At 42.8% G+C, this 19,355-nt stretch overlaps 2 protein-coding genes across 5 annotated transcripts; one reads left to right on the forward strand and one right to left on the reverse strand.

Moving 5' to 3' along the window:
* Window positions 1-105: 105 nt before the first annotated feature.
* On the reverse strand, window positions 106-11,628 carry HARS1 (histidyl-tRNA synthetase 1). Of its 2 annotated transcripts, XM_077137200.1 has the most exons (13): window positions 11,426-11,628; window positions 11,043-11,132; window positions 7,012-7,131; window positions 5,238-5,333; window positions 4,471-4,596; window positions 3,727-3,834; window positions 3,473-3,571; window positions 3,159-3,252; window positions 2,802-2,929; window positions 2,461-2,703; window positions 1,187-1,303; window positions 854-1,000; window positions 106-501 (listed from the first exon to the last, which is right to left on the reverse strand). In XM_077137200.1, the coding sequence occupies exons 1-13, from the start codon at window positions 11,513-11,515 to the stop codon at window positions 430-432; spliced, it is 1,530 nt and encodes a 509-aa protein (XP_076993315.1). In that variant the 5' UTR covers window positions 11,516-11,628; the 3' UTR covers window positions 106-429. The 2 variants fall into 2 exon arrangements, with proteins under 2 accessions (XP_076993315.1, XP_076993316.1); XM_077137201.1 differs by lacking the exons at window positions 11,043-11,132; window positions 11,426-11,628 and adding an exon at window positions 9,741-10,529.
* A 30-nt stretch (window positions 11,629-11,658) lies between these two features.
* Window positions 11,659-18,730, forward strand: LOC143663856 (histidine--tRNA ligase, mitochondrial). Of its 3 annotated transcripts, none has more exons than XM_077137204.1 (13): window positions 11,659-11,709; window positions 13,237-13,311; window positions 13,939-14,058; window positions 14,183-14,278; window positions 14,957-15,082; window positions 15,187-15,294; window positions 15,542-15,640; window positions 15,949-16,042; window positions 16,393-16,520; window positions 16,606-16,848; window positions 17,013-17,129; window positions 17,348-17,494; window positions 17,920-18,730. In XM_077137204.1, the coding sequence occupies exons 3-13, from the start codon at window positions 13,966-13,968 to the stop codon at window positions 17,977-17,979; spliced, it is 1,311 nt and encodes a 436-aa protein (XP_076993319.1). In that variant the 5' UTR covers window positions 11,659-11,709; window positions 13,237-13,311; window positions 13,939-13,965; the 3' UTR covers window positions 17,980-18,730. The 3 variants fall into 3 exon arrangements, with proteins under 3 accessions (XP_076993319.1, XP_076993317.1, XP_076993318.1); XM_077137202.1 differs by having other exon boundaries at window positions 11,660-11,936; XM_077137203.1 differs by lacking the exon at window positions 14,183-14,278 and having other exon boundaries at window positions 11,660-11,936.
* Window positions 18,731-19,355: the final 625 nt, after the last annotated feature.

The following is a 19,355-nucleotide window of genomic DNA, read 5'->3' on the forward strand; positions in this document are numbered from 1 at the left end:
GCCAAAGGGGCTTTCTCCCCAGTTTTTAGGCTCAAGTGGCCTGAATGGAAGCCCAGACCATAACAGGAAGGCAGGGCTAGGTATTAGTGACACAGACAGGCGCCAGTGGTTGAGGCATTTTATTGCACCTTGCTGATTGCTTTTGGGGCCCTGCATAGGGGGCCATCTCAGGCTGGTTCCTGTAGCCAAAAAGCACAGGCTGGAGAAAGCCCCCCAAAGGCCTTGGATGGAAAATGGTGTAGCACTTGGCCATTTTGCCAGTGATTACTCCCAAAAAAAAACAATATATACGATAAAATGTCTCTGCTCTGACCACTCTTCTGGTCTTCCTACTGGAACAGAAATATGCCAAGCTGTTGAAATACACATGCAGACTGTCTTAGCCTCAAGTACTGCCAGTCCCATATAGCTCTGTTAAGTTTCTTCAGTTCAGCAGACGCAGACCGGCTGGCTTGTTCTCCTTTTGATTTCATCCACCAGGTCTTCTCTTCGGATGTCCACCTGTCCAGGATGGGAGAAGGGGGAAGTTGGTATGAGTATATTCTATCCCTCTGCTCCCTGAGTGCCCACTCCTTTCTCCAGGCAGACTTGGCTTGGCTGGAGGCAGAAACCAAATCAAACACCTCAGGGTAGACAGTGTCTCTTGGAGTAGCCAGAAAGTCACAGGGTGTATGTGGGGATGGAGATCTTACCCCTCCATGAGCACAGTAACAAATGCCATTTAATAAGCATGTACAGTGAATTAAACCCTTAAGCCCTTTATGAGTGGGTACTTTTATTCAGGTCTTGACTGAGCATGGGGCTGACATGGAATACATTCCCTCTCCCTTGGCCTTCTGCCCAAGTCCCTCACCTCTTCCCTGCTTGCTACTGAACGAAGCTTGATAACTCCATCCTTGAGCTCCTGCTCACCGATGATGGCCACCAGTGGGATGCCTGCCTCCTCACAATACTGCAACTGGCTCAGTAACTTTGGGTTCTTCTTGTAAAGCAGCTCAGCCTGTAAGGGACCAGGGCAGAAGATGAAGGCTGGCTTTTGCTGTTCTCGGGGCAACCTTCTGGAGGCCCAAGCTGGCACCTTGTTCTTAATTCCACCCCAAGAATCCACAGTAATGGCAGATATTACCGTGAATGAGCTTTTGGTTAGTCCCAAGTTTGCTGCCACCCCAGGGTTTGTCTCCTGTACCTTGATCCCAGCATCCCACAGCTCTGAGACAAGCTTCAGTCTCTCCTCTAGCAGCTTCTTCTGTGCAGATGCCACAAGCACCTGTGTCTCTGTGGTCCGTACCTTCTCCTCTGAAGCCTGAGGAAGGGGAAGATAAAGAGAGAGCTTCAAGAAGTCAACAAAGCAGGCTCTAGTCAGGATTCTGAGACCAATCCCAACTCAGTAAATTCCACCAGGGCAGGGGCCCAGTCTTCTCATCTAGCAACTGGGCATTAAAGTAGCACTTAGAAAATGAATTGATTGGTTTGTACATGACTTACTAAAATAAATGACCTAGGGTAAGGTGAGTTTATTTACAGTAACTTCAAGCTCATCTCCAACTAGTTTAAAGGTCCAGAAGAAAATTCACACAGAAGTAACACTATGTGCCCACACAGGAAATCAAATGTATCTGGCAGTTCTAGTCCCCCCCCCACTAATGATCTGCTGAGTCAGTAGGCTATGCCTCATACCTCAACCACAAGCTACAACTCAGCATGTGTGTGTATTGGGGCGGGGGGTGTGCACATGAAGGGTAATGCTGCTGCGCCTCCTTTTTCTGGAAATATATTTTCATAGTTCTTACAACATAAGATACCTACTGGAACAGTGACCTCAACTGGGAAACACAGGTGGTTTCCACCCTAGAGAGGAGGTATGGGAGCAGTGGGACCATTATTGTCAACAGGATTCTCCAGAAGATGAAATTCAACCAGCTAGTTAAGAGCAGCAGCAACAAAGGAAGCAATAAATGTCTCAAGGCAGCCATCTGAGGGGGTCCCAGGCAGTCTAATTCTGCCACAAGTTTCACAAACTTGGGCAAATTATATAATCTGTAATACTTCAGTTTCATTTTTTGAAAACTGCAGATAGTAAATGCAGCTAGTCTCAGAAACCTGTTGTAAGAGTCACATTATATTATGCATGAAAAGCACTAAACACAGTACCTGGTATAAAATGTATCTGTATCATTAAATCTGAGTTTTATGTCTACTAGCCTAGACTCTTGATAACATTGAGTTAAGTAGGGATCCAGAGTAAAAGATTTTGTGGAGAAAGAATGATCACAGATCCATAAAGCTGACTTGCAATGAGGTGGGTTGACCCACCCTGAGAACCTGTGAAGGACAGCGACCATCTTTTCTCCACTTCTCTGCAGAGATGCTCCCTGACCAAAGCAGCAGTACTCGCCCCCCTTGGAGATCAAAGAAGACAACTGCCACCTGCCCAGACTGTCTCCTACCCAGAGGACTTACCTCTAACCTCTGCTCCACGATGGAAAAGATCCGCTCCACCCCGATGCTGAGCCCTACACATGGCACCTTGCGTCCTTTGGGGTCAAACATGCCTACTAACCCATCATAGCGCCCACCAGCAGCTACACTGCCCACACCCAGGGGCTCTTCCCCTGCTTGGGCTGGGGTCTGTAGCAGCACCACCTCATAGATCACTCCAGTATAGTAGTCAAGCCCTCGGGCAAGGCTCAGATCAAAGGATATCTGTGGAGACAAGGTCAGGGTCAGTACCAGATGAAGGCCAGGGACCTGAAGCCCCAGAGCTCAACGAGGTGCAATGCCCCACCCTCAACTTAACTCACCTTTTCAGCAATGCCAAACAGGGTCAGGTACTCAAATAGCAGCTTTAGGTCTCCCAGGCCCTCTAAGGCCTGCTTGTTCTGGGACAGTTTAGGGTCCTGGAGCAGCTGCTCCACCAGGGACACCCCACCTGGGGGAGAAAGATTTGTGAGCCAGACTGACAAGGAGAAGCAAAAAGTAGGGGGATCTACCTTTTTGCCTGGACTCTTCCCTGTGTGTGCACATGCATACATACACACACACACACACACACACACACACACACACACACACACACACACACAAACAGGGAAGAGTTTCAACTTTAGTCTTGAGGTTGGTGGGACAGCCACTGGGCAAGGCTGGGTTTTGCTGCTCACCATGCTGCTGGACGTAGTCCCCAATGTGGTCAGCTACCTCAGGTGCAAGGCCCTTCTCTCCCACCATCTCATTCTTTACTTCCTCCCAAGACACCTGGCAGACAGACATCAGTCAGGGACCCCTGTGCAGCTTCTCACAAAGGGTGGGTCTTCCTTGAGCAGTCTTGGAACAGAAACTGCCCTTTGACATACATCCTGGGGTTGATCTTCCTCCTATAGGTACAGGGGCAGGCACCTTTCTCTCTTAAACTTGTTTTCCATTTCCCAAAGCAAGGTGGTATCTGACAAAAGGAGTTAGCTGTCCGGATCATTACCTTGTCCAGCTTGTCCACTGAGGAGCAGATGGTGCGAAACTTGTCATCAGGAACACCACAGATGGCAAACATCCCATCTAGGATGCGCCGATCATTCACCTGCAGGACCCATGGCACAGTGAGGAAGGAATCTCTTTCCTTTACATGACCATCAGAAGCCTTGGTCACTTGAGCTACTGGGTCCTCTGCACAAGAATCTTGTCCTGTGAGAGGCCAGGCCCAACCTTACCCTCCCAGACCCATCCAGCTCTGACCTTAACCAGGAAGTCGCCTAGCTGAAGTGAACTCAGGATCTCACACATAATCTTCAGGCACTCTGCATCAGGGATCATGGGGTCAAACTGCCCAGCAATGTCAAAATCCTACAGTGAGAAAGGTAGAGGTTCTCAGGGGTTCAGCTTTCTTAAGGGGGAACTCCTGGGAGCTCTGACTTCTGTCTATGAAGCCTTGTTTGCGTTCAAGCACACATCTTCTCTTTTATCTGTGACTGGTCATCAGTTTAGGGGAAAACCCTGGCATTTTGGGGCCTCTTGTTACTCGTTTTCCTTTCCATCTAGACTATTTCTTCATTATCTCATTCATTTACTTCTTCCTCAATTCCTCCTACTGCTGTGGGGCAATTATCTGGCCTTAGTCTTAGCTCTGCCCTCAATCTACATGATTTAATACCTCAAATCCAATTTCCCCATCCTCTGATACACCGTAGTTTAATACGGAGAGGACTGGATCAAGAGTTCTAGTCCCAACCCTGCCTTTCTTATCCCTATGATCTCTTTATCTTGCTGGGTCTCAAATTTACTCATATGTAAAATAAGGATACTCCCTGCCCTGCCCGCCCTACAGGGATGCTGTAAAATCTAATGAGAACACCAAAGGAATTTAAGGGTTATCATTATCTGGGGCATCCAGTTTGCTTAAGACACCACGAATACTCATAGTCTACTGGTTTAAAGAAGGCCTAAATTACCCATTCTGTCCCATACTTTTCCAAGACTCACACACTGGTAGAATTCCCGATATCGGCCACGGGTCATGGCTGGGTTATCCCGCCGATATACCTTTGCTATGTGGTAACGTTTAATGTTAGTCAGTTTATTCATTGCCAAATATCGAGCAAAAGGAACCTGATGACAAAGTGTTAAGGATAAAGACTCTTACCACAACCAGTCTAGAAGCTGATTATCACCATCAACAGAAGCTAGGGTCTAACCCCTCCCTATCTGGGTTAAACCACCATCCCTAAGATTAACAGAATATCAGTAAGAATCAACTTTGCTTCAAAGAGCAGTTGAAGTCTCAAACAAGATGAAGGTTCCATTCTCTTTGGTAGTGTCTTCCCTAGACCAACCCCTAGACATGGTTGGGGGCTGGGCAGATTGGCCAGGGAGCAGGGAGAGGCCCCGTCTGGGGTTTCTAAGCAAATGGTTCTCCAACATAGTTTAGAAATAAGGGAAATGTGTTGGTCAATTAAGGAGAAATTTGTTCATTGACAGGGCAGGGGAGTATTCTGGAGCCAGGAGATTGTAGAGTGGAACTTGGCCAGGACATAAAGCTGAGGTCTCACTCAAGTTCTAGAAGATTTCTAAGGTCATGTTCTGTTTGTCCAAAGTTCCACTCCTGGTTTAGAGAATAATTCCCCTGATTGCCAGAGGCCCCCTATTTGATCCTACCTGCCTCTGTTCTCAAACCTGAGGCTAGAAAAAGCTTTAACCTAGTGAGGGTCAATACATTAAAAGTGTCAAGAGCCCAGGGTTAGAAAAGATACAGTGAGGTCATAGCGAAGGGAAAGCAGTTCCCCACCCTGGTCCTTCAGGTCATAGATAAGCTTGGAGTCTTCCCCATACTTTCCAGTCAGTGTTTCCTGGAAAGAAAATAAAGAAACGTGGTCATGATGAAGAATATAACAATTTAAAAGTGTAAGTTTCAAAAATAAAAACCCATCACTCTTAACATGACTGATCTCGACTTGTCTACATTTCCCTCTGCTCTCTTTCCCGTTGTTTATATATTTGATGTAATAATAATCAAAAGGAATCATCCATTTTGTGTTAATTTTCTACTTATTATATTTTCATTTTGTGATAGAACTCAACTATTATTTTTAAAAGCTGCAAAATATTCTATTGAGAAGCTCTGTATTTACTTCCTCCTTAGTGTTATATTGTTAGCTGTTTAGGTTTTTTATTTCCCATAAATGTCAATAAATATATTTGGATACATAGCTTTTTCTTTTTTTAAAAATATTTTTCTTCGGATAAATTCCTAGAAGTGGGTTATTAGATCAACAAGCATGAACATTCTTATGATGCCTATGATTTGAACCATATCAAAAGCCAAAATTGAAAATGTTTAAGAGTATTATAGTAGGCATTGTCCTGTGATGTCTTCAACAAAGGGATAACAAGAGGTTCCCTAACAGACTGGTAAAGGTTAAAAGCTTGAAAATTCCCAGTGTGTAGAAACTGAAATACCCATACATTGTATGATAAAAGTGCAAATGGACACAACCCTTTTTTTTTCTTTCTTTTTTTTGGTATGGACACAACCGTTTGACTCAGCAATTCCATTTCTATGAATTTACCCTGCAGATATATCCCTACCAGTACCAGACATTGTTCTAAGCACTGAGTGTATACCAGTGAACAAGGCAAAGGTGGTCCATGCCCTCAATGATATTTTATACTAATGAATAGAGAGAGCAGTACATTAATTCAAGGATACAAATTAACAGATAATTTTAGAGAGAGCTGTTCTAAAGGAAATAAAACAGATTGATGTGACAGACAAGGGCTACTTTAGGCAAAGTACTGGAGAGGATTTTCTGAGGGATGGCATTTTAGTTGAGATCTGAAATTAAAATCTACAATCTTTAATTTAGTTTAATCTAGAATTAAAGCCACAAAAGAGCTGGGGGGATAGAGGGATTTAAGAAGAGGAAAGAGTAGGTAAAAAGGCCTGTTCTAGGAATAGAAAGACCAGAGGAGCTTAGTGGGCAAAGGGAAAAAGAGAATGGGATGAGATGGGAAAGATGGGAAAGATGCCAGGCCATGTAGAGCCTCACAAGCTCAAGTAAAGAGGCTCGATTTTATTTTAAATGCAATGAGAGTTACTGGGTTTTAAGCAGGGAGGCTTGCAATCTGATTCCTAACAGCAAAGAACTAGAAAAATACTCCATTAATAGGAGACTGGTTGCATATTTTTAGTTTATATAACATATATAAAGGTTTATATGTACATATAAAGAATATAAAGTTATATGTGGTTTGCATGTACCTAGAAAACATCAAAAGTAGAGGGCCCATGGAATTCACTATAGACAGAAGCCATAAAAATTTCCACTCCTAAAAGGGCTTTCTTTTGGAAGCCACTGGCCACAACCAAAGTAAGCAAAAGGCAAGGAGACTCGTACTCTAGGCCAGTCCCATCTCTCTTCTTATTGGAGAAAATGCCAGTCTGTGTCCACATGAGGAGGGGAGTCTTTGGGTTCGCCCTATCTTGTCATTTTCCTTCCCTGTAGTTAGTCCTTACCCATCCCTCACCTTTAGTTCAAACACAGGTGTATCAATTACTTCTGCTCCATGGCGCTTGAAGCAGTTGATAATTACATCAAACACCTTCTCCCGAACTGCCATCTGCCGGGGGCTGTAGTCTCTTGTACCCTTGGAGTCAAAATCAGCCAAAGAACCAAAGAAGGGATTTAAAAACAAAGAAAAATAAATTCTGGAAATATAAAAGGATGACCTCAAAAATGAGGAAAGCAGGTCCTGCCCCAAGCTTATATTTTCCCACAGGTCACTGAGTTGTAAAACAAGTGCAAATAATGCCCTGTTAATTACCACATCAATTTACTGCCACACTTCTCAATTCCATTCCCTTTTTAGATTGATTCTATTTTCTAGAATTCTTAGGACTCTCTTTTCTTTGAGCAGTTTTTCTAAAAACTCTCTTTTGGACATCAGATCATTTCCCTGCCCAACAGAAGATACCTACCTGCTGACAGGCTCACAGCCAACTCACAAGTAACCAAATTCCAGATCTTGTAAGTAACTCTTCACTCCTAACATAAATTTTCTCCTAAATCCTAATTAATACTATTCTCTAATTTGTTTCCGACAGCCCTCTGACACAGGCTTGGTGGATACACTTTATAAATGAATTATAGGATGTTGGGAAATTAAGTCATTACTTAAGGGCACTCGGTAAGTTTGGGGCAGTCAGGACTAGGAAGACCCTGTTCTACTTCTAGGCCAGAGCTCCAAGTCTGGGCTCTTATATCCTGCCCTAGCAGTTCTTGAACTTTTTTGGTCTCTGGAGCTTTTTACACTCTTAAAATATATTTAAAAACCCAGATTGAATTATACCTATCAAGATTTACTGTTATGAGAAGTTAAAACTGCAAAGATTTAAAAATATTAATTCACTTAAAAATAATAAGTTGCATGTCAAATAAATAACAATTAAAGAAAATACAACTGTTTTCTGAAAAATTCAGTGAGAAGAGTAGCACTGATTTACTGTTTTTTTTTGCATGGGCAGGCACCAAGAATGGAACCCGGATCTTGATTTACATTTTTATAAATCTTTAACATCACGCTTATTAGAAGACAGCTGGATTCTCATATATGCTTTTTGCATTCAATCTATTTCAATATGCTGTTCTATTTGAAGTTTATAAAGCCCCACACAGATGTGTAGTTGTAAAAGGGAAGAGTTAAGTCAATAAATGTTTCAGCTGTGTGCATTTTTCTTTGATTATACCAAAATTTGAATGATAGTTTCTTAAAGGTGGTCCTAATGTGGAAACTGAAACTATATCAATGAATTTTTCACACATTAACATTCATTAGTCCACCTTGATTTTAGAATGGCTCTTTTACCCACACATGACTTTATAACATACATTGGTCATTTGGAAAATACTGGTTCATTGAAAATAATTGTGCAGATCTTCTAAATGTTCTTACATTTTATTACACAATGTCAGAAAACTCTACTTATTAAGATCACTTCAGCTCTCATTAGCAAAAGCTTTAAGTATTGAGCTCACTGTTGAAGATACAAATTTTCTAAAATTCCACTTTCACAAAAACTTGAATTTCAGTACTAGCAACAAATACTTGCAGATGTTTTCCTTGAGGTGATAAGGCTATCTTTGCTCACTTTTGTGAAAATGTCTGTCAAATATCTAAGTCTGAAAAACCATAGTTTGTTGGGTCAGTTATTCTTCTAAATAAAAAAGGTGTTCCATGAAAAAAAGGTGCTAGCTCAGCTTGCAACTCACACAATGACACAAGTGCTTTTTTCTACTTTGGAATGCAGCAGAAGCACTTTATATGCACCTTCCATTTTGTTACACAGAAATATTAAAAAGAAGTATAAGGGTGGAGATCAAAAGAAGTATGCTCAAGGGTGGAAATCAATAAAGTTATTAATTTTCACTGCTTTTTCAAGGACATTCTTAAGTGAAACTGAATTTTTTCTTTTTCACCACAAGAGCATGGCAGTAAAGAAAACAGCTTCTGGTACAGTTTAGTACTATTGTCTTGATTCAGGCAAATGTCCCAGCAATTTTATCCACTAGTGCTTTTGCACCATCAACACAAATATCAACACAGTGAAAAGGCAAATAACATCTGAGTATTATTATGAACATAGTTTTGACCTTGAAGACCCCTTGAAAGTCTTGTCCCCGTGATCTTGAGTTCCGTTGTTAATCACATGTTAAGAAATGTTTCAACAAACTAAAGTGGATTTCAACTCTTCAGCATAATCTCACTGTCTTTTAATATTATTTTATGGACATTTTCAAACACACATTATATAGCATAGTACAATGGAACACTATGAATCCATTACCCAGCTTCAACAAACATCAACTTCTGCATTTCATCTTACGCCCCCAACATTTTTATGGAGTATTTTAAAACAAATCCCAGATTTCATATCATTTAATCCATAAATACTTCAATATGATTCTCTAACACATAAGGACTTAAAAAAACCCTACAATACTTTTATTATAACCAATAAAATTAACAGCAACTCCTTAATACCATCTAATACCCAAGTCATGTTCAATTGTCTCTGACTGCCTCAAAAATATCTTTTTATGGTTGGCTTGTTTGAATCAGATTCTAAATAAGTCCATGCACTATGTTTGGTTGGTCTCTTACATCTATTTAATCTACAAGTTTCCTTTTCTTTTTTTTTTTTTTTAATATCATTATTTGTTGAGGAATTGGGTCATTTATACTAAAGAATTTCTCACATTTGGCTAACAATATCCTCAAAGTATTCTTTCAAGTTTCTCTATCTCCTGTATTTCCCGTAAATCAGTAATTAGATCCAAAGGCCTGATTAGATTCAGGTTCTATTTCTCTTGGCAGAAATAGTTCATAGGGTGGTGCTGCGTATTTCTTATTGCATCACAATAGGTGGAACACAATGTTTGGCTGTCCTACTTTCAGTGATGCTAAGACTGATCACTGGGTTCAGATGAGGCTAGCCTGATTTATCAGAAATTCCCCACTAAGTTTTTTTGCCAAAAAATTTGAGTAATCGTTGATAATCACTGCCTTGAGATTTTATATTGTCTCTTTAACCTTTGAAAATGATTAGTGTGAGGAAAGGAGCAGCTCAGTGAACTTAGGAGTCCAACGAATTAACTTTAAAAGGTGACATTTCAACACAAGGGCATCAACACAACACACCTCCCTTCTCCTTAGAAATTCAAGTTCTCATATATTCCTTGAATACCTAGTCTCAGCCTTTCAGGGTAAATAATCCATAGAATAACTGTAACAGTGCAATAATAGAGATGTGTATAACACGCTAAAGAAATCCAGATAAGGTAGAGATGTTCTGTTTATAGAACCTACAGAAAGCAGCATTTGAACTGAAATCCTGGAGAATGAGCTAGAAATGTCCAATCTCATAATATTCTACTCTCCCTCTCTATTTGGTTCCAGTCAAATATGTCTTCAAACTCCTGGAAATATCAAAGTTCTTTCCTGCTTAAAGGTTTCTATACTCCACCTGGACTTATCTTCCTCACACTCTTCCCCTGGCTACCTCCTCCTCATCCTTTAAATCGGTTTGTATATTACTTTCTCAGTGAGGCTTCCACAGATTCCCCAATTCTTCCTTGTTTTTTTTTTTCAGAGCATCCTTGTTATTTTCTTTATATCACTTATCACAATTTGTAATTACATATCCATGCATGGGATTACTTGTCTCCTTCAGTAGAATGTAAGCTTCATGAGGGCAGAATATATTGTTCATCATAGCATATTTCGTGCTTTGTATAGTGCTAGGCACAAGGTAATCTGCGTGTGAAAGGAGTAAAAGCAACAGGCAGGTTCTCATGAGCACCCAGATGGCCTACCTTCTGTCATCACTTAGTGCCATTCCAGAAAACCCAAGCCGAGCCCAGTCCCTCCCAGCAACCAAAAGAACCGTGTTTCCTCTGCAGTATTTCAGATCCTCCTCAATGACCTGGTTCAGGAAAGCAGGCATATGCGAAATTTGTGGTTGGGATCCATTAGAAGTTTTCTAAAGGAATGATATTTACCTTCGGGGTTTTGAGCACAAACTTCTGTTTTCCTTCATCAGGGCCCAGCTTTGCCCTTAGTTTCAGGAGTTTTGCGACCTCCTCTTCGATCTGCGGGGGGTGGGGAGAAAGGAAGCTCTGGGCTATCCATCTGCCACTCCTCTCCTTCCCCCCCCCCCCCCCCCATTCATTCAATATCCCTCTCTTGGCAGAACCTGGGCCAGCTCTCTCTTCTTAGGCTTAGCTCTGTTTCTCTTAGGATCTATCCCGGTCACCTCCCCACCCAGCCCGACCTTCTCCCTGGCAGCCCTATCCCTTCTTTCCAGTCCACCTCGGCTCCCTGTCTCCCCCGGCCTTTGCGTGGTCCCTCCCCAGACTGCTCCCGGGTGCCGCTCGGGGTGCACCTGCTCCGCGCTGGCCTTCTGCTGCTTGAGACTCCGCACGCGCTCCCCTTGAAGTCGCACCAACTCTTCCAACGCCGAACGCTCGGCCATCCCGGATGTCAAACGGAGCGGTCTATTATCTAATTCAGCAGCAGCCACTTCTACGGGAGCCTTAGGCCTGGATGACTTCCGGCTACCGAGTTGCGGGCCAGTAAGCCAAGAGAGTCTCGGCCGAGCGTGCCACCCACTTTCCGGTTCCTACCGGAAGTATCGAATTGTCTGCTAAGGGAGCCGGAAAAGCTAAGGTTTGCGTTCGGAAGTCTTGAGGTGTTGGAGTACCTTCCTTTTGCCTAGTGCTCTGGCTTTGGCTGCACACCTCCCTGCATCCTCCCTGGGGTCTAGTCTTTTGCCTACTGTTCGGGAAATGCCCAGGTTTGGAGTCCTACCCAGGAGGGCCTGGGCTGTGCTGCGCAGCCAGCTCCTGCGGCCCTCCTGCCTGGCGTGTACCGGGGCTGTACGCTGTCACAGCCAGGTGAGCCGGACTGAGATAACTCCGGTCTGTCCTGGCAGGGCCTCCAGGACTGAAAGCATGGATTCGCGGCCTGTACTTTAGTAGTATAACAATCAGTTTTTATTTAGTAATATTACAGTCAGTACATTATATACTGGCACTGAACTGAGTGTTTTCATACTTTGCCATTTAATCCTAAGAACAGTCTTGGAGGTCGGAATTTTTATTCTCATTTTACAGTTAAGAAATCTGAGTCTGCAAGGTTAAATGGCTTACCAATGGATGCATGAGGTTTTTTTTTTTTTAAACGTAGGGCCACAATCCCTTATTTGAAACTCTTGGATCTAGATGTCTTTTGAAATTCAGAACTTTGCATACGTTAGAAAACTGAAAGAATGAACCCCAGTGGGATCTAGGCAGCACCTACTAGTCAAACAATATTAAGCAGAACGTATGAATTTTCCCAGTGAGATAAGTAAAGACCATAAATAGACTGACTTCAGTGAACATTACGATTTACCTCAAAATGAGTCTCAGAGAATGGTTTCAGTTTTCAGAGATATTTGGATTTTGCTGTTGCTGACGAGGGATTGTGGACCTGAACTGCCATCATCTGAGGGAGAGAATCTGAAATTACCTCGTCCTTTATTTCTGGAAGGGCATACAGCCTGCTGGCAATTAATAAAATCACTGATTCTGCTTTGCCTTTCTTCTGAAAGATCTTACTGTTCTCTCAGTAGATGCTTTGTGCTGTCATGAACAACAGTGTTCATATTTTTAGTCTGGGTGTTTTGCGTTCAATCAGAGTACAGAAAACCCATTCCTGTTTATTCCTCAGTTTTGTTCTGTGTCCTTTGGGCTGGTTCTCTTCTATCTTCAAGTTACATTTTCCCTATCTCCAAGCCTTATGACCAGAATTTTTTTTTTAATTCTTTTTTCTTTTCTTTTTTTTTTTTTTTGCTGTTTGAGTAGGAACTGAGAACTAGAGAAGAGTATCTTTCTAGACAGTTGGTGGTGGTAGTGGTGGATTGTTTTGTGCTTTCATTGTTCTCAGGTGCTTTTCAGGCATTTTACATTTATATTTGTACAGTGAAGATTCTTGTGTGATGAAGACCTGACCTCATGTGTATTACAAGTATATTGTAGATACAGCATGGTTTCTTGGGAGTGGGGATTGAGATTGAGATGGATAAAATGGTGCTCATGCTTCCTGTAGCTCAGGGCCAAATGTTTTTGCAGGTTGGTGGTCCACAGGGCCAGTGATGTCCCAGTTTGGGCCAGTGTCTAAGGGAACCACATCTCACATTCCTTCTTCTGCCAGGTTGCAGAGGCAGTGTTAACATCCCAACTGAAGCCATGTCAGAAGAAGTCAAATTTTATTATCAAGACCCCAAAGGTAATGATGCCCTTTGGCTCACCCATTTCTGTTAGAGTTCCTTAGAGGACTGCCCGTTTCTGCTCTCCTCTCTTGCTGACCCCTTTTAATGTCCATTTGTTTTTTAAAAACTGAGTGGGAGTTTATTTTACTCACATAAAATCTAGGTGGTCTCAGGATTGTCTCATAGCCCAAAAATGAAAGCCTGGGGTTCGCTAATCTGAGATTGTATTTCCCTCATTGTTGCAGGATAGCTGCCAAAGCTCCAAACATCACATCCTCACTTAATGTGACTAAAACTGGAAAGAAGGAAGAGGGACAGATGGAAGAAGAGGGGAGGGGGTCTTTATACAGGAAAATCTTTCCCAGAAGGTTCCCAGCAGAATTTCCCTTTTTTACCTTTGCCTTAGAATAGGTCAAGATGTTACCCCTAGTTACAGTGGAGGTAATATCCTTTTTACGTGTTAAAATGTTTGGAAAACTTTGCTATTCTTGAGATACTGGGTGGGGTTCAGAGTCACTTAAATTCAAGAGATTTCAAGAGGACTCAAGAGATATACATTTAAATTATAGCTATATTTTAATTCTTTGCCTTAAATAATATTTAAGAATTTTTTTCCCTCCACTATGGCTACTTTTGGGTCTCAGGGCACCAGAGATCTTAGTCCCCAGCAAATGGTTGTGAGAGAGAAAATTCTTGATATGGTTGTCAGCTGTTTCAAGCGTCATGGAGCAAAGAGATTGGATACCCCAGCATTTGAGCTGAAGGTAAGGGGAGAAGAGTGACTAAACCCCATTTCTTCATTTGCCTTCAGTGTCCCAAAGGGCTTCTAGTCTGTATTCTGGAGTCCTCCTTGGAACTGTGGCTCTTCTCTCTGTTTGATCCCTGTAGGAAATGCTCACTGAGAAGTATGGAGAGGATTCTTTACTCATCTATGATCTGAAGGATCAGGGTGGAGAGTTGTTGTCCCTTCGCTATGACCTTACTGTATCCTTCTGAGTTCTGGAGGCTGACCTCTCTCTTTCCAAACCCAGAGGGCTTTCTCTGACAAAAGGGAGAAAGTGACACTAAGACCCTATAGGTCCTCTGGAGGTCTACTCCCAGTTTTTTCCAGAAAGCAATTCTGCCAGCAAAGCCTGGTCTGGAGTGCTGTTATTTAAGTTTAATATGCATCAGAATTCTTTGGGAGAGCTTGCGGTAATACGGTTCCTGCCCCTCAGCTCCAGAGATTCTTAATTCTGTAGCTGGAGTGGGGCTCGCAATTTCCTATTTTTAACAGGCTTCCTGAGTAATTAAGATGCAGGTGATCTCGGGCTTACATGTTCAGAAACAATGGTTTAGAATTGTAGGTTCTGAAGCTTGACTGGGTTGAAAATTGATCTGAATAGAGTAGGGGGAAATGGTCCAGACCTGAAGTTAGTGGTCATTTCTGACTCTACCCCAAACTGAGTTTTCAGTTTGGCTAGGTGGGATTCCTCCATTTAACACTTTTCGATATATAAAGAGTGGCAAGCACTGCTAGGCCTTGGGAAACAAAACTGAGAAGTTCCTTGTTACTATCCTAGTGGAAGATCCAGTTTTTAGAGACCCAGTCCTCCCTTATGTGTATACACTGGGCCTAAGTTTTGGATGCAGGATGCTTCATCCTTAACTTCTTTTTGTGAGGTCCCTTTTGCTCGGTATTTGGCCATGAATAAAGTGAAGCAGATGAAGCGCTACCATGTTGGAAAGGTGTGGCGGAGGGAGAGCCCAACTATAGTCCAAGGCCGCTTCAGGGAGTTCTGTCAGTGTGTAAGTGACCTGTTGGGGTTTGATAGCTCTGGACTGCATTCTGGGAACTGGCTAATCAGTGGCCTATTTTTTTTTTTTTAACCTTTTCATTTTCTTTGCTGTAGGATTTTGACATTGCTGGTCAATTTGACCCTATGATCCCTGATGCAGAGTGTTTGAAAATCATGTGTGAAATCCTAAATGGGTTGCAGCTGGGGGAGTTTCTCATTAAGGTGAGGCCAACACTGAACACTGAGGGGGAGAAGTCTGGATCTGGTCTGCTAGTCTCAAAACATTGATGACCCCAGCCTTTTATCAGGCAGCTCTAGGACTTTCTTAGTATAGCTGTTGCATTTCTTATATACTTTTCCTGTGAGGTTTCCTTTCTGTCCTTTTTATGAGTCAGAAAAATAGGGACTGCCATTGTTTTGAGGGAAAGGGCATTGATGGGCACTTGGGTTACTTTCATTGAGTTCACAGGTCAATCACCGACGGATTGTGGATGGGATGTTTGCTGTCTGTGGTGTTCCTGAAAGCAAGTTCCGGGCCATCTGCTCCTCAATGGACAAACTAGACAAGGTAGCAAATAAGATATGCTTCAGAAGACACCATTTGGGTCTCTGCCCTGTCCCCAAATCTATATTGCTAGAGAAAAAGAAGGAGATAGGGACTGGATGTGAGCTATTTCTGGGAGGGCGGTCAGAAGACATCCTGAAGCATGACTTGAGTTCTGTGCAGTGGGCACTGTGACTAGATTTTCTAAATTGCCTCTGAGTTTGCTGAAAGTAGCATGTTACTCATACATACAGACTAAATGAAAGTGAGATGTCTTTTTCCAGTTAGAGTAAGCAAGATCTTACTGAGCAACTATTTGGGTGTTTATGCAGATATCTTGGAAAGCGGTGAGACATGAGATGGTGGCAAAAAAGGGCCTGGCTTCTGAGGTGGCTGATCAAATTGGGGACTATATCCAACGACATGGTAAGAACTAGAGTTTTAGAGCTGTGTGGTAGAACCAGGGTGAGGGTGATGTGTATAACTTAGTCCTCTGAAATTGCTCCTTTTTGGAGATGGTCCTAAGCTCCAGAACCTCATCTAAATTTAATTCCCCTTTTACTTTTTGTAAGCACTTTGTGTCTTCAGATGGCAAAGGTAGAGGCAGAAGAGGAGAGTCTGGTCATATGAGATTAGGAATCCTTTTTTTTTTTTTTTTTTTTTTTTTTATGAAAATGAGGAGGACTGACTGGAGCACATTAGAGATGGCTTGGATGAATGCTGTGTCTGAATGCTGGGTAAAAGACACAGGTTTATTTCTATCTACTTTTCCCTAGGTGGGGAGTCTCTTGTAGAACAGCTGTTCCAGGATCCCAGACTATCCCAAAACAAACAGGTGCTAGAAGGCCTGAGGGACCTGAAGCTGCTTTTTGAATACCTGACTCTATTTGGAATCGCTGAGAAGGTAAACTGAAGGGAGTGGTTCCCCCTGCTGAGCTCTAGCACACTTAGCATTCTGTCTGGGACTGACTGTAACCTCATCTCCACAGATCTCCTTTGACCTAAGCCTGGTTCGGGGCCTAGACTACTACACAGGAGTGATATATGAAGCAGTACTGCTACAGACCCCAGCTCAGGCTGGGGAAGAGTCTATGACCATGGGCAGTGTGGCTGCTGGTGGTCGCTATGACGGGCTGGTGGGCCTGTTCGACTCCAAGGGCCACAAGGTGCCATGTGTAGGGCTCAGTATTGGGGTAGAGCGGATCTTTGCCATTGTGGAGCAGAGAATGAAGGTAGGCCTTAGGTAGGGGCTGGGGTTGGAGGCCGAGAAACCCTCATGTTACTGAAGGTTTAGTGGGGCTGTTTTTCTGATGATTCTTTTCATCTTTTGGAGTTATTGGTTTGAAGGAATTTTTTTGTTGCTGTTTAGTTTTACAATCTTCTCTCTCTTTATCAGGCATTTGGTGAGACGGTACGGACCACAGAGACCCAAGTATTTGTGGCCACACCACAGAAGAACTTTCTTCAAGAACGACTGAAGTTAATTGCAGAGCTATGGGATGCTGGGATCAAGGTATGGTAGAGCAACATTTGGGTATGTGTGGAATTTGGGTTCCAGGCCTATTTCTACCTTAATGCCTAGGGTGGAACTGAAGGCCATTTTAGTCTTCACTAGAATGGCTTCTGAGGGTAGGAAGGCCAGCCACTTATTTGTTGCTTCCTTGGAAATACTTGCTTCTAGGGGTTGTGTGCTGTGTTCACTTGTAAAACCCCTGTCTTGACCCTTTTCAGGCTGAACTTCTATACAAGAACAACCCTAAACTGCTAACCCAGCTGCACTACTGTGAGACCATGAGCATTCCACTCGTGGTCATTATTGGTGAGCAAGAACTGAAGGAGGGAGTCATCAAGCTCCGCTCAGTCGCCAGCAGGGAGGAGGTGAGTGGAGGAAGACAGAAATAGAAGGGATCAAGTGTTACTACTTTAACAGATTCTTTAAGAAATAAAGGTCTTCTGGCTGAAGAAATATCTCCAAAGTTAGTAGGGGTGGAGATGAAGGAAGACCCCACTCCAAGCAACTACTGCAGCCAATGAGTATTAGCTGGGTGGGCAGAAGAAGGACAAATGAAATCTGAATGGGTGTTTTGAGACTAATAACAAAATAGACATATATCCATTGATTGAATTTGAATCTCTTTAATCTTGAGGGAATATTCTCTAGGTCAGCCTGAAATCCACATTATTCCCCATTGGTTTCCTAAGTAGTAAGAGCAGATGCACAGTAAAATGAATCTGGAAAAGCAGTGGCTAAGGAATGGGTGTCACTTTCTAGTTTGTCACATGAGGGTTCTCTTATATTTCAGGTGGCCATTAAACGGGAAGATCTTGTGACTGAAATTCAGAAGCGACTATCTGAGTCTTGATCTTTTCTTAACTGCCATCTGCTGCTCTTTGTAGAAAAGGTTCATCTACCAATGAGTTCCTGAAAGACTTCACAACTGCCAGCCAAGACGAGTGACAAGTTCCTTCTGCCTTTTCAGTTCTTCCTGGGTACAGAACTGTAGAAGGCCCCGAGGACTCCTGGGTCCTGTGGCTTCAAGCCACTAGTGTGAGCAGCTATTCTGCATGAATGCAACTGGCTGGTATGTGAGAGATATGTTCTAGCTGCAAGGTAGATGGCAGATTTAAAGTGCCACTCAGTTCCACCAAGAGGTGCTGAGATGGTTGCTGTAAGAAAGGTATGAGAGAGACACCACAGGCTGAGAGAATTCTGAGCCATCGAAATCTTACCCTTCCACTGTAGCCTCTGAACCAGAGTCTGGGGAATTTGTTTATAACTAGCCAATGGCCTGGCCCATGGAGTTTTTGGGAGACAGCAAGGAGGGGCAATGGCTGCTTTCTCATTTGAGATCAGAGATGCTATCCCAAGGGCATGGTCATGCCCAGGTTGATCTGGCATCTCTTTAGCCCTTCTGCTATTAACAGTAGAAATATGGGCTATCTGTTCAATGAGTTCAATGTTGAACTTAATAGGTGACTTGGCAAGATTGAGGTCTCATCTTTTGCCATTTTTATTTACTGTGCCACAATCACTACTCTGACTATTCCATGCCCTCATGGAGGTGGATATTCTAGAGGTGGTTGGATGATATGTTAAATAAAATATTTAATGTAGTAGTTTGGGTGATTTGTTATAAAAGAATTGGTTTGCATAGGCCATAGAAAACACTTGAGTATACATTGGAGAATTCTAATTGTGAGCTGGGTGGGAGTAACTTCCCTGGGGTGATACTTATGTGTTCACTGAAGAGAGGAGCCACATTCCCCACCTGCACCTCACATCCACCTCACATCCCCATCATAACTTGGAGATTTTTATCGCTAAAAATCAATCTAGTGAGCCATCTGCCAGAGTGCTTCATACTAGAAACGTGGCTGTTAACTGGCCTTCGTAAGCCCAGTCATATTAATTACATCGTGCCCTACTGATTGGATAACAATAATGTTCTCCAGGTGAAAGAAAAATGAGTCAACCAAAGGGTGAGATAGCATTGCTTCAGGAAAAGGGCCAAAGTGCCAAAAAGCATTTTCCATGCATGTGTGTTGAAAAGGCTACAGCTCTTGCAAACGCTTCAGTGTAGCTTAGAATTATATCCCTAGTGCATGCAGTGAATGGAGCTTCTAGAGCCCCTGTAACAGCGCTTCAGCCTTAAAGGTTTAGAAACTCTTGGCCATACACTCAAAGTAGATTAGGGTAGGTCAGAGGGCACTGTTTCCGAACCTAAGTTTCCTCACTTGT

This window comes from Tamandua tetradactyla, chromosome 20 (assembly GCF_023851605.1).
Source record: "Tamandua tetradactyla isolate mTamTet1 chromosome 20, mTamTet1.pri, whole genome shotgun sequence".
NCBI lineage: Eukaryota > Metazoa > Chordata > Mammalia > Pilosa > Myrmecophagidae > Tamandua > Tamandua tetradactyla.

Coding starts and splice junctions, on each gene's coding strand:
- HARS1 (XM_077137200.1), bottom strand. CDS start 11,515: ATGGCCGAGCGTTCGGCGTTGGAAGAGTTGGTGCGACTTCAAGGGGAG. Junction 2,704..2,801: donor TGTTTGGCATTGCTGAAAAG/GTGAGTTAAGTT, acceptor TTGTCTCCACAG/ATATCCTTTGATCTGAGCCT. Junction 1,304..2,460: donor TCGTGGAGCAGAGGTTAGAG/GTAAGTCCTCTG, acceptor CCCCTTCCTCAG/GCTTCAGAGGAGAAGGTACG.
- LOC143663856 (XM_077137202.1), top strand. CDS start 11,829: ATGCCCAGGTTTGGAGTCCTACCCAGGAGGGCCTGGGCTGTGCTGCGC. Junction 15,295..15,541: donor TGGGGGAGTTTCTCATTAAG/GTGAGGCCAACA, acceptor TTGAGTTCACAG/GTCAATCACCGACGGATTGT. Junction 17,130..17,347: donor TATGGGATGCTGGGATCAAG/GTATGGTAGAGC, acceptor GACCCTTTTCAG/GCTGAACTTCTATACAAGAA.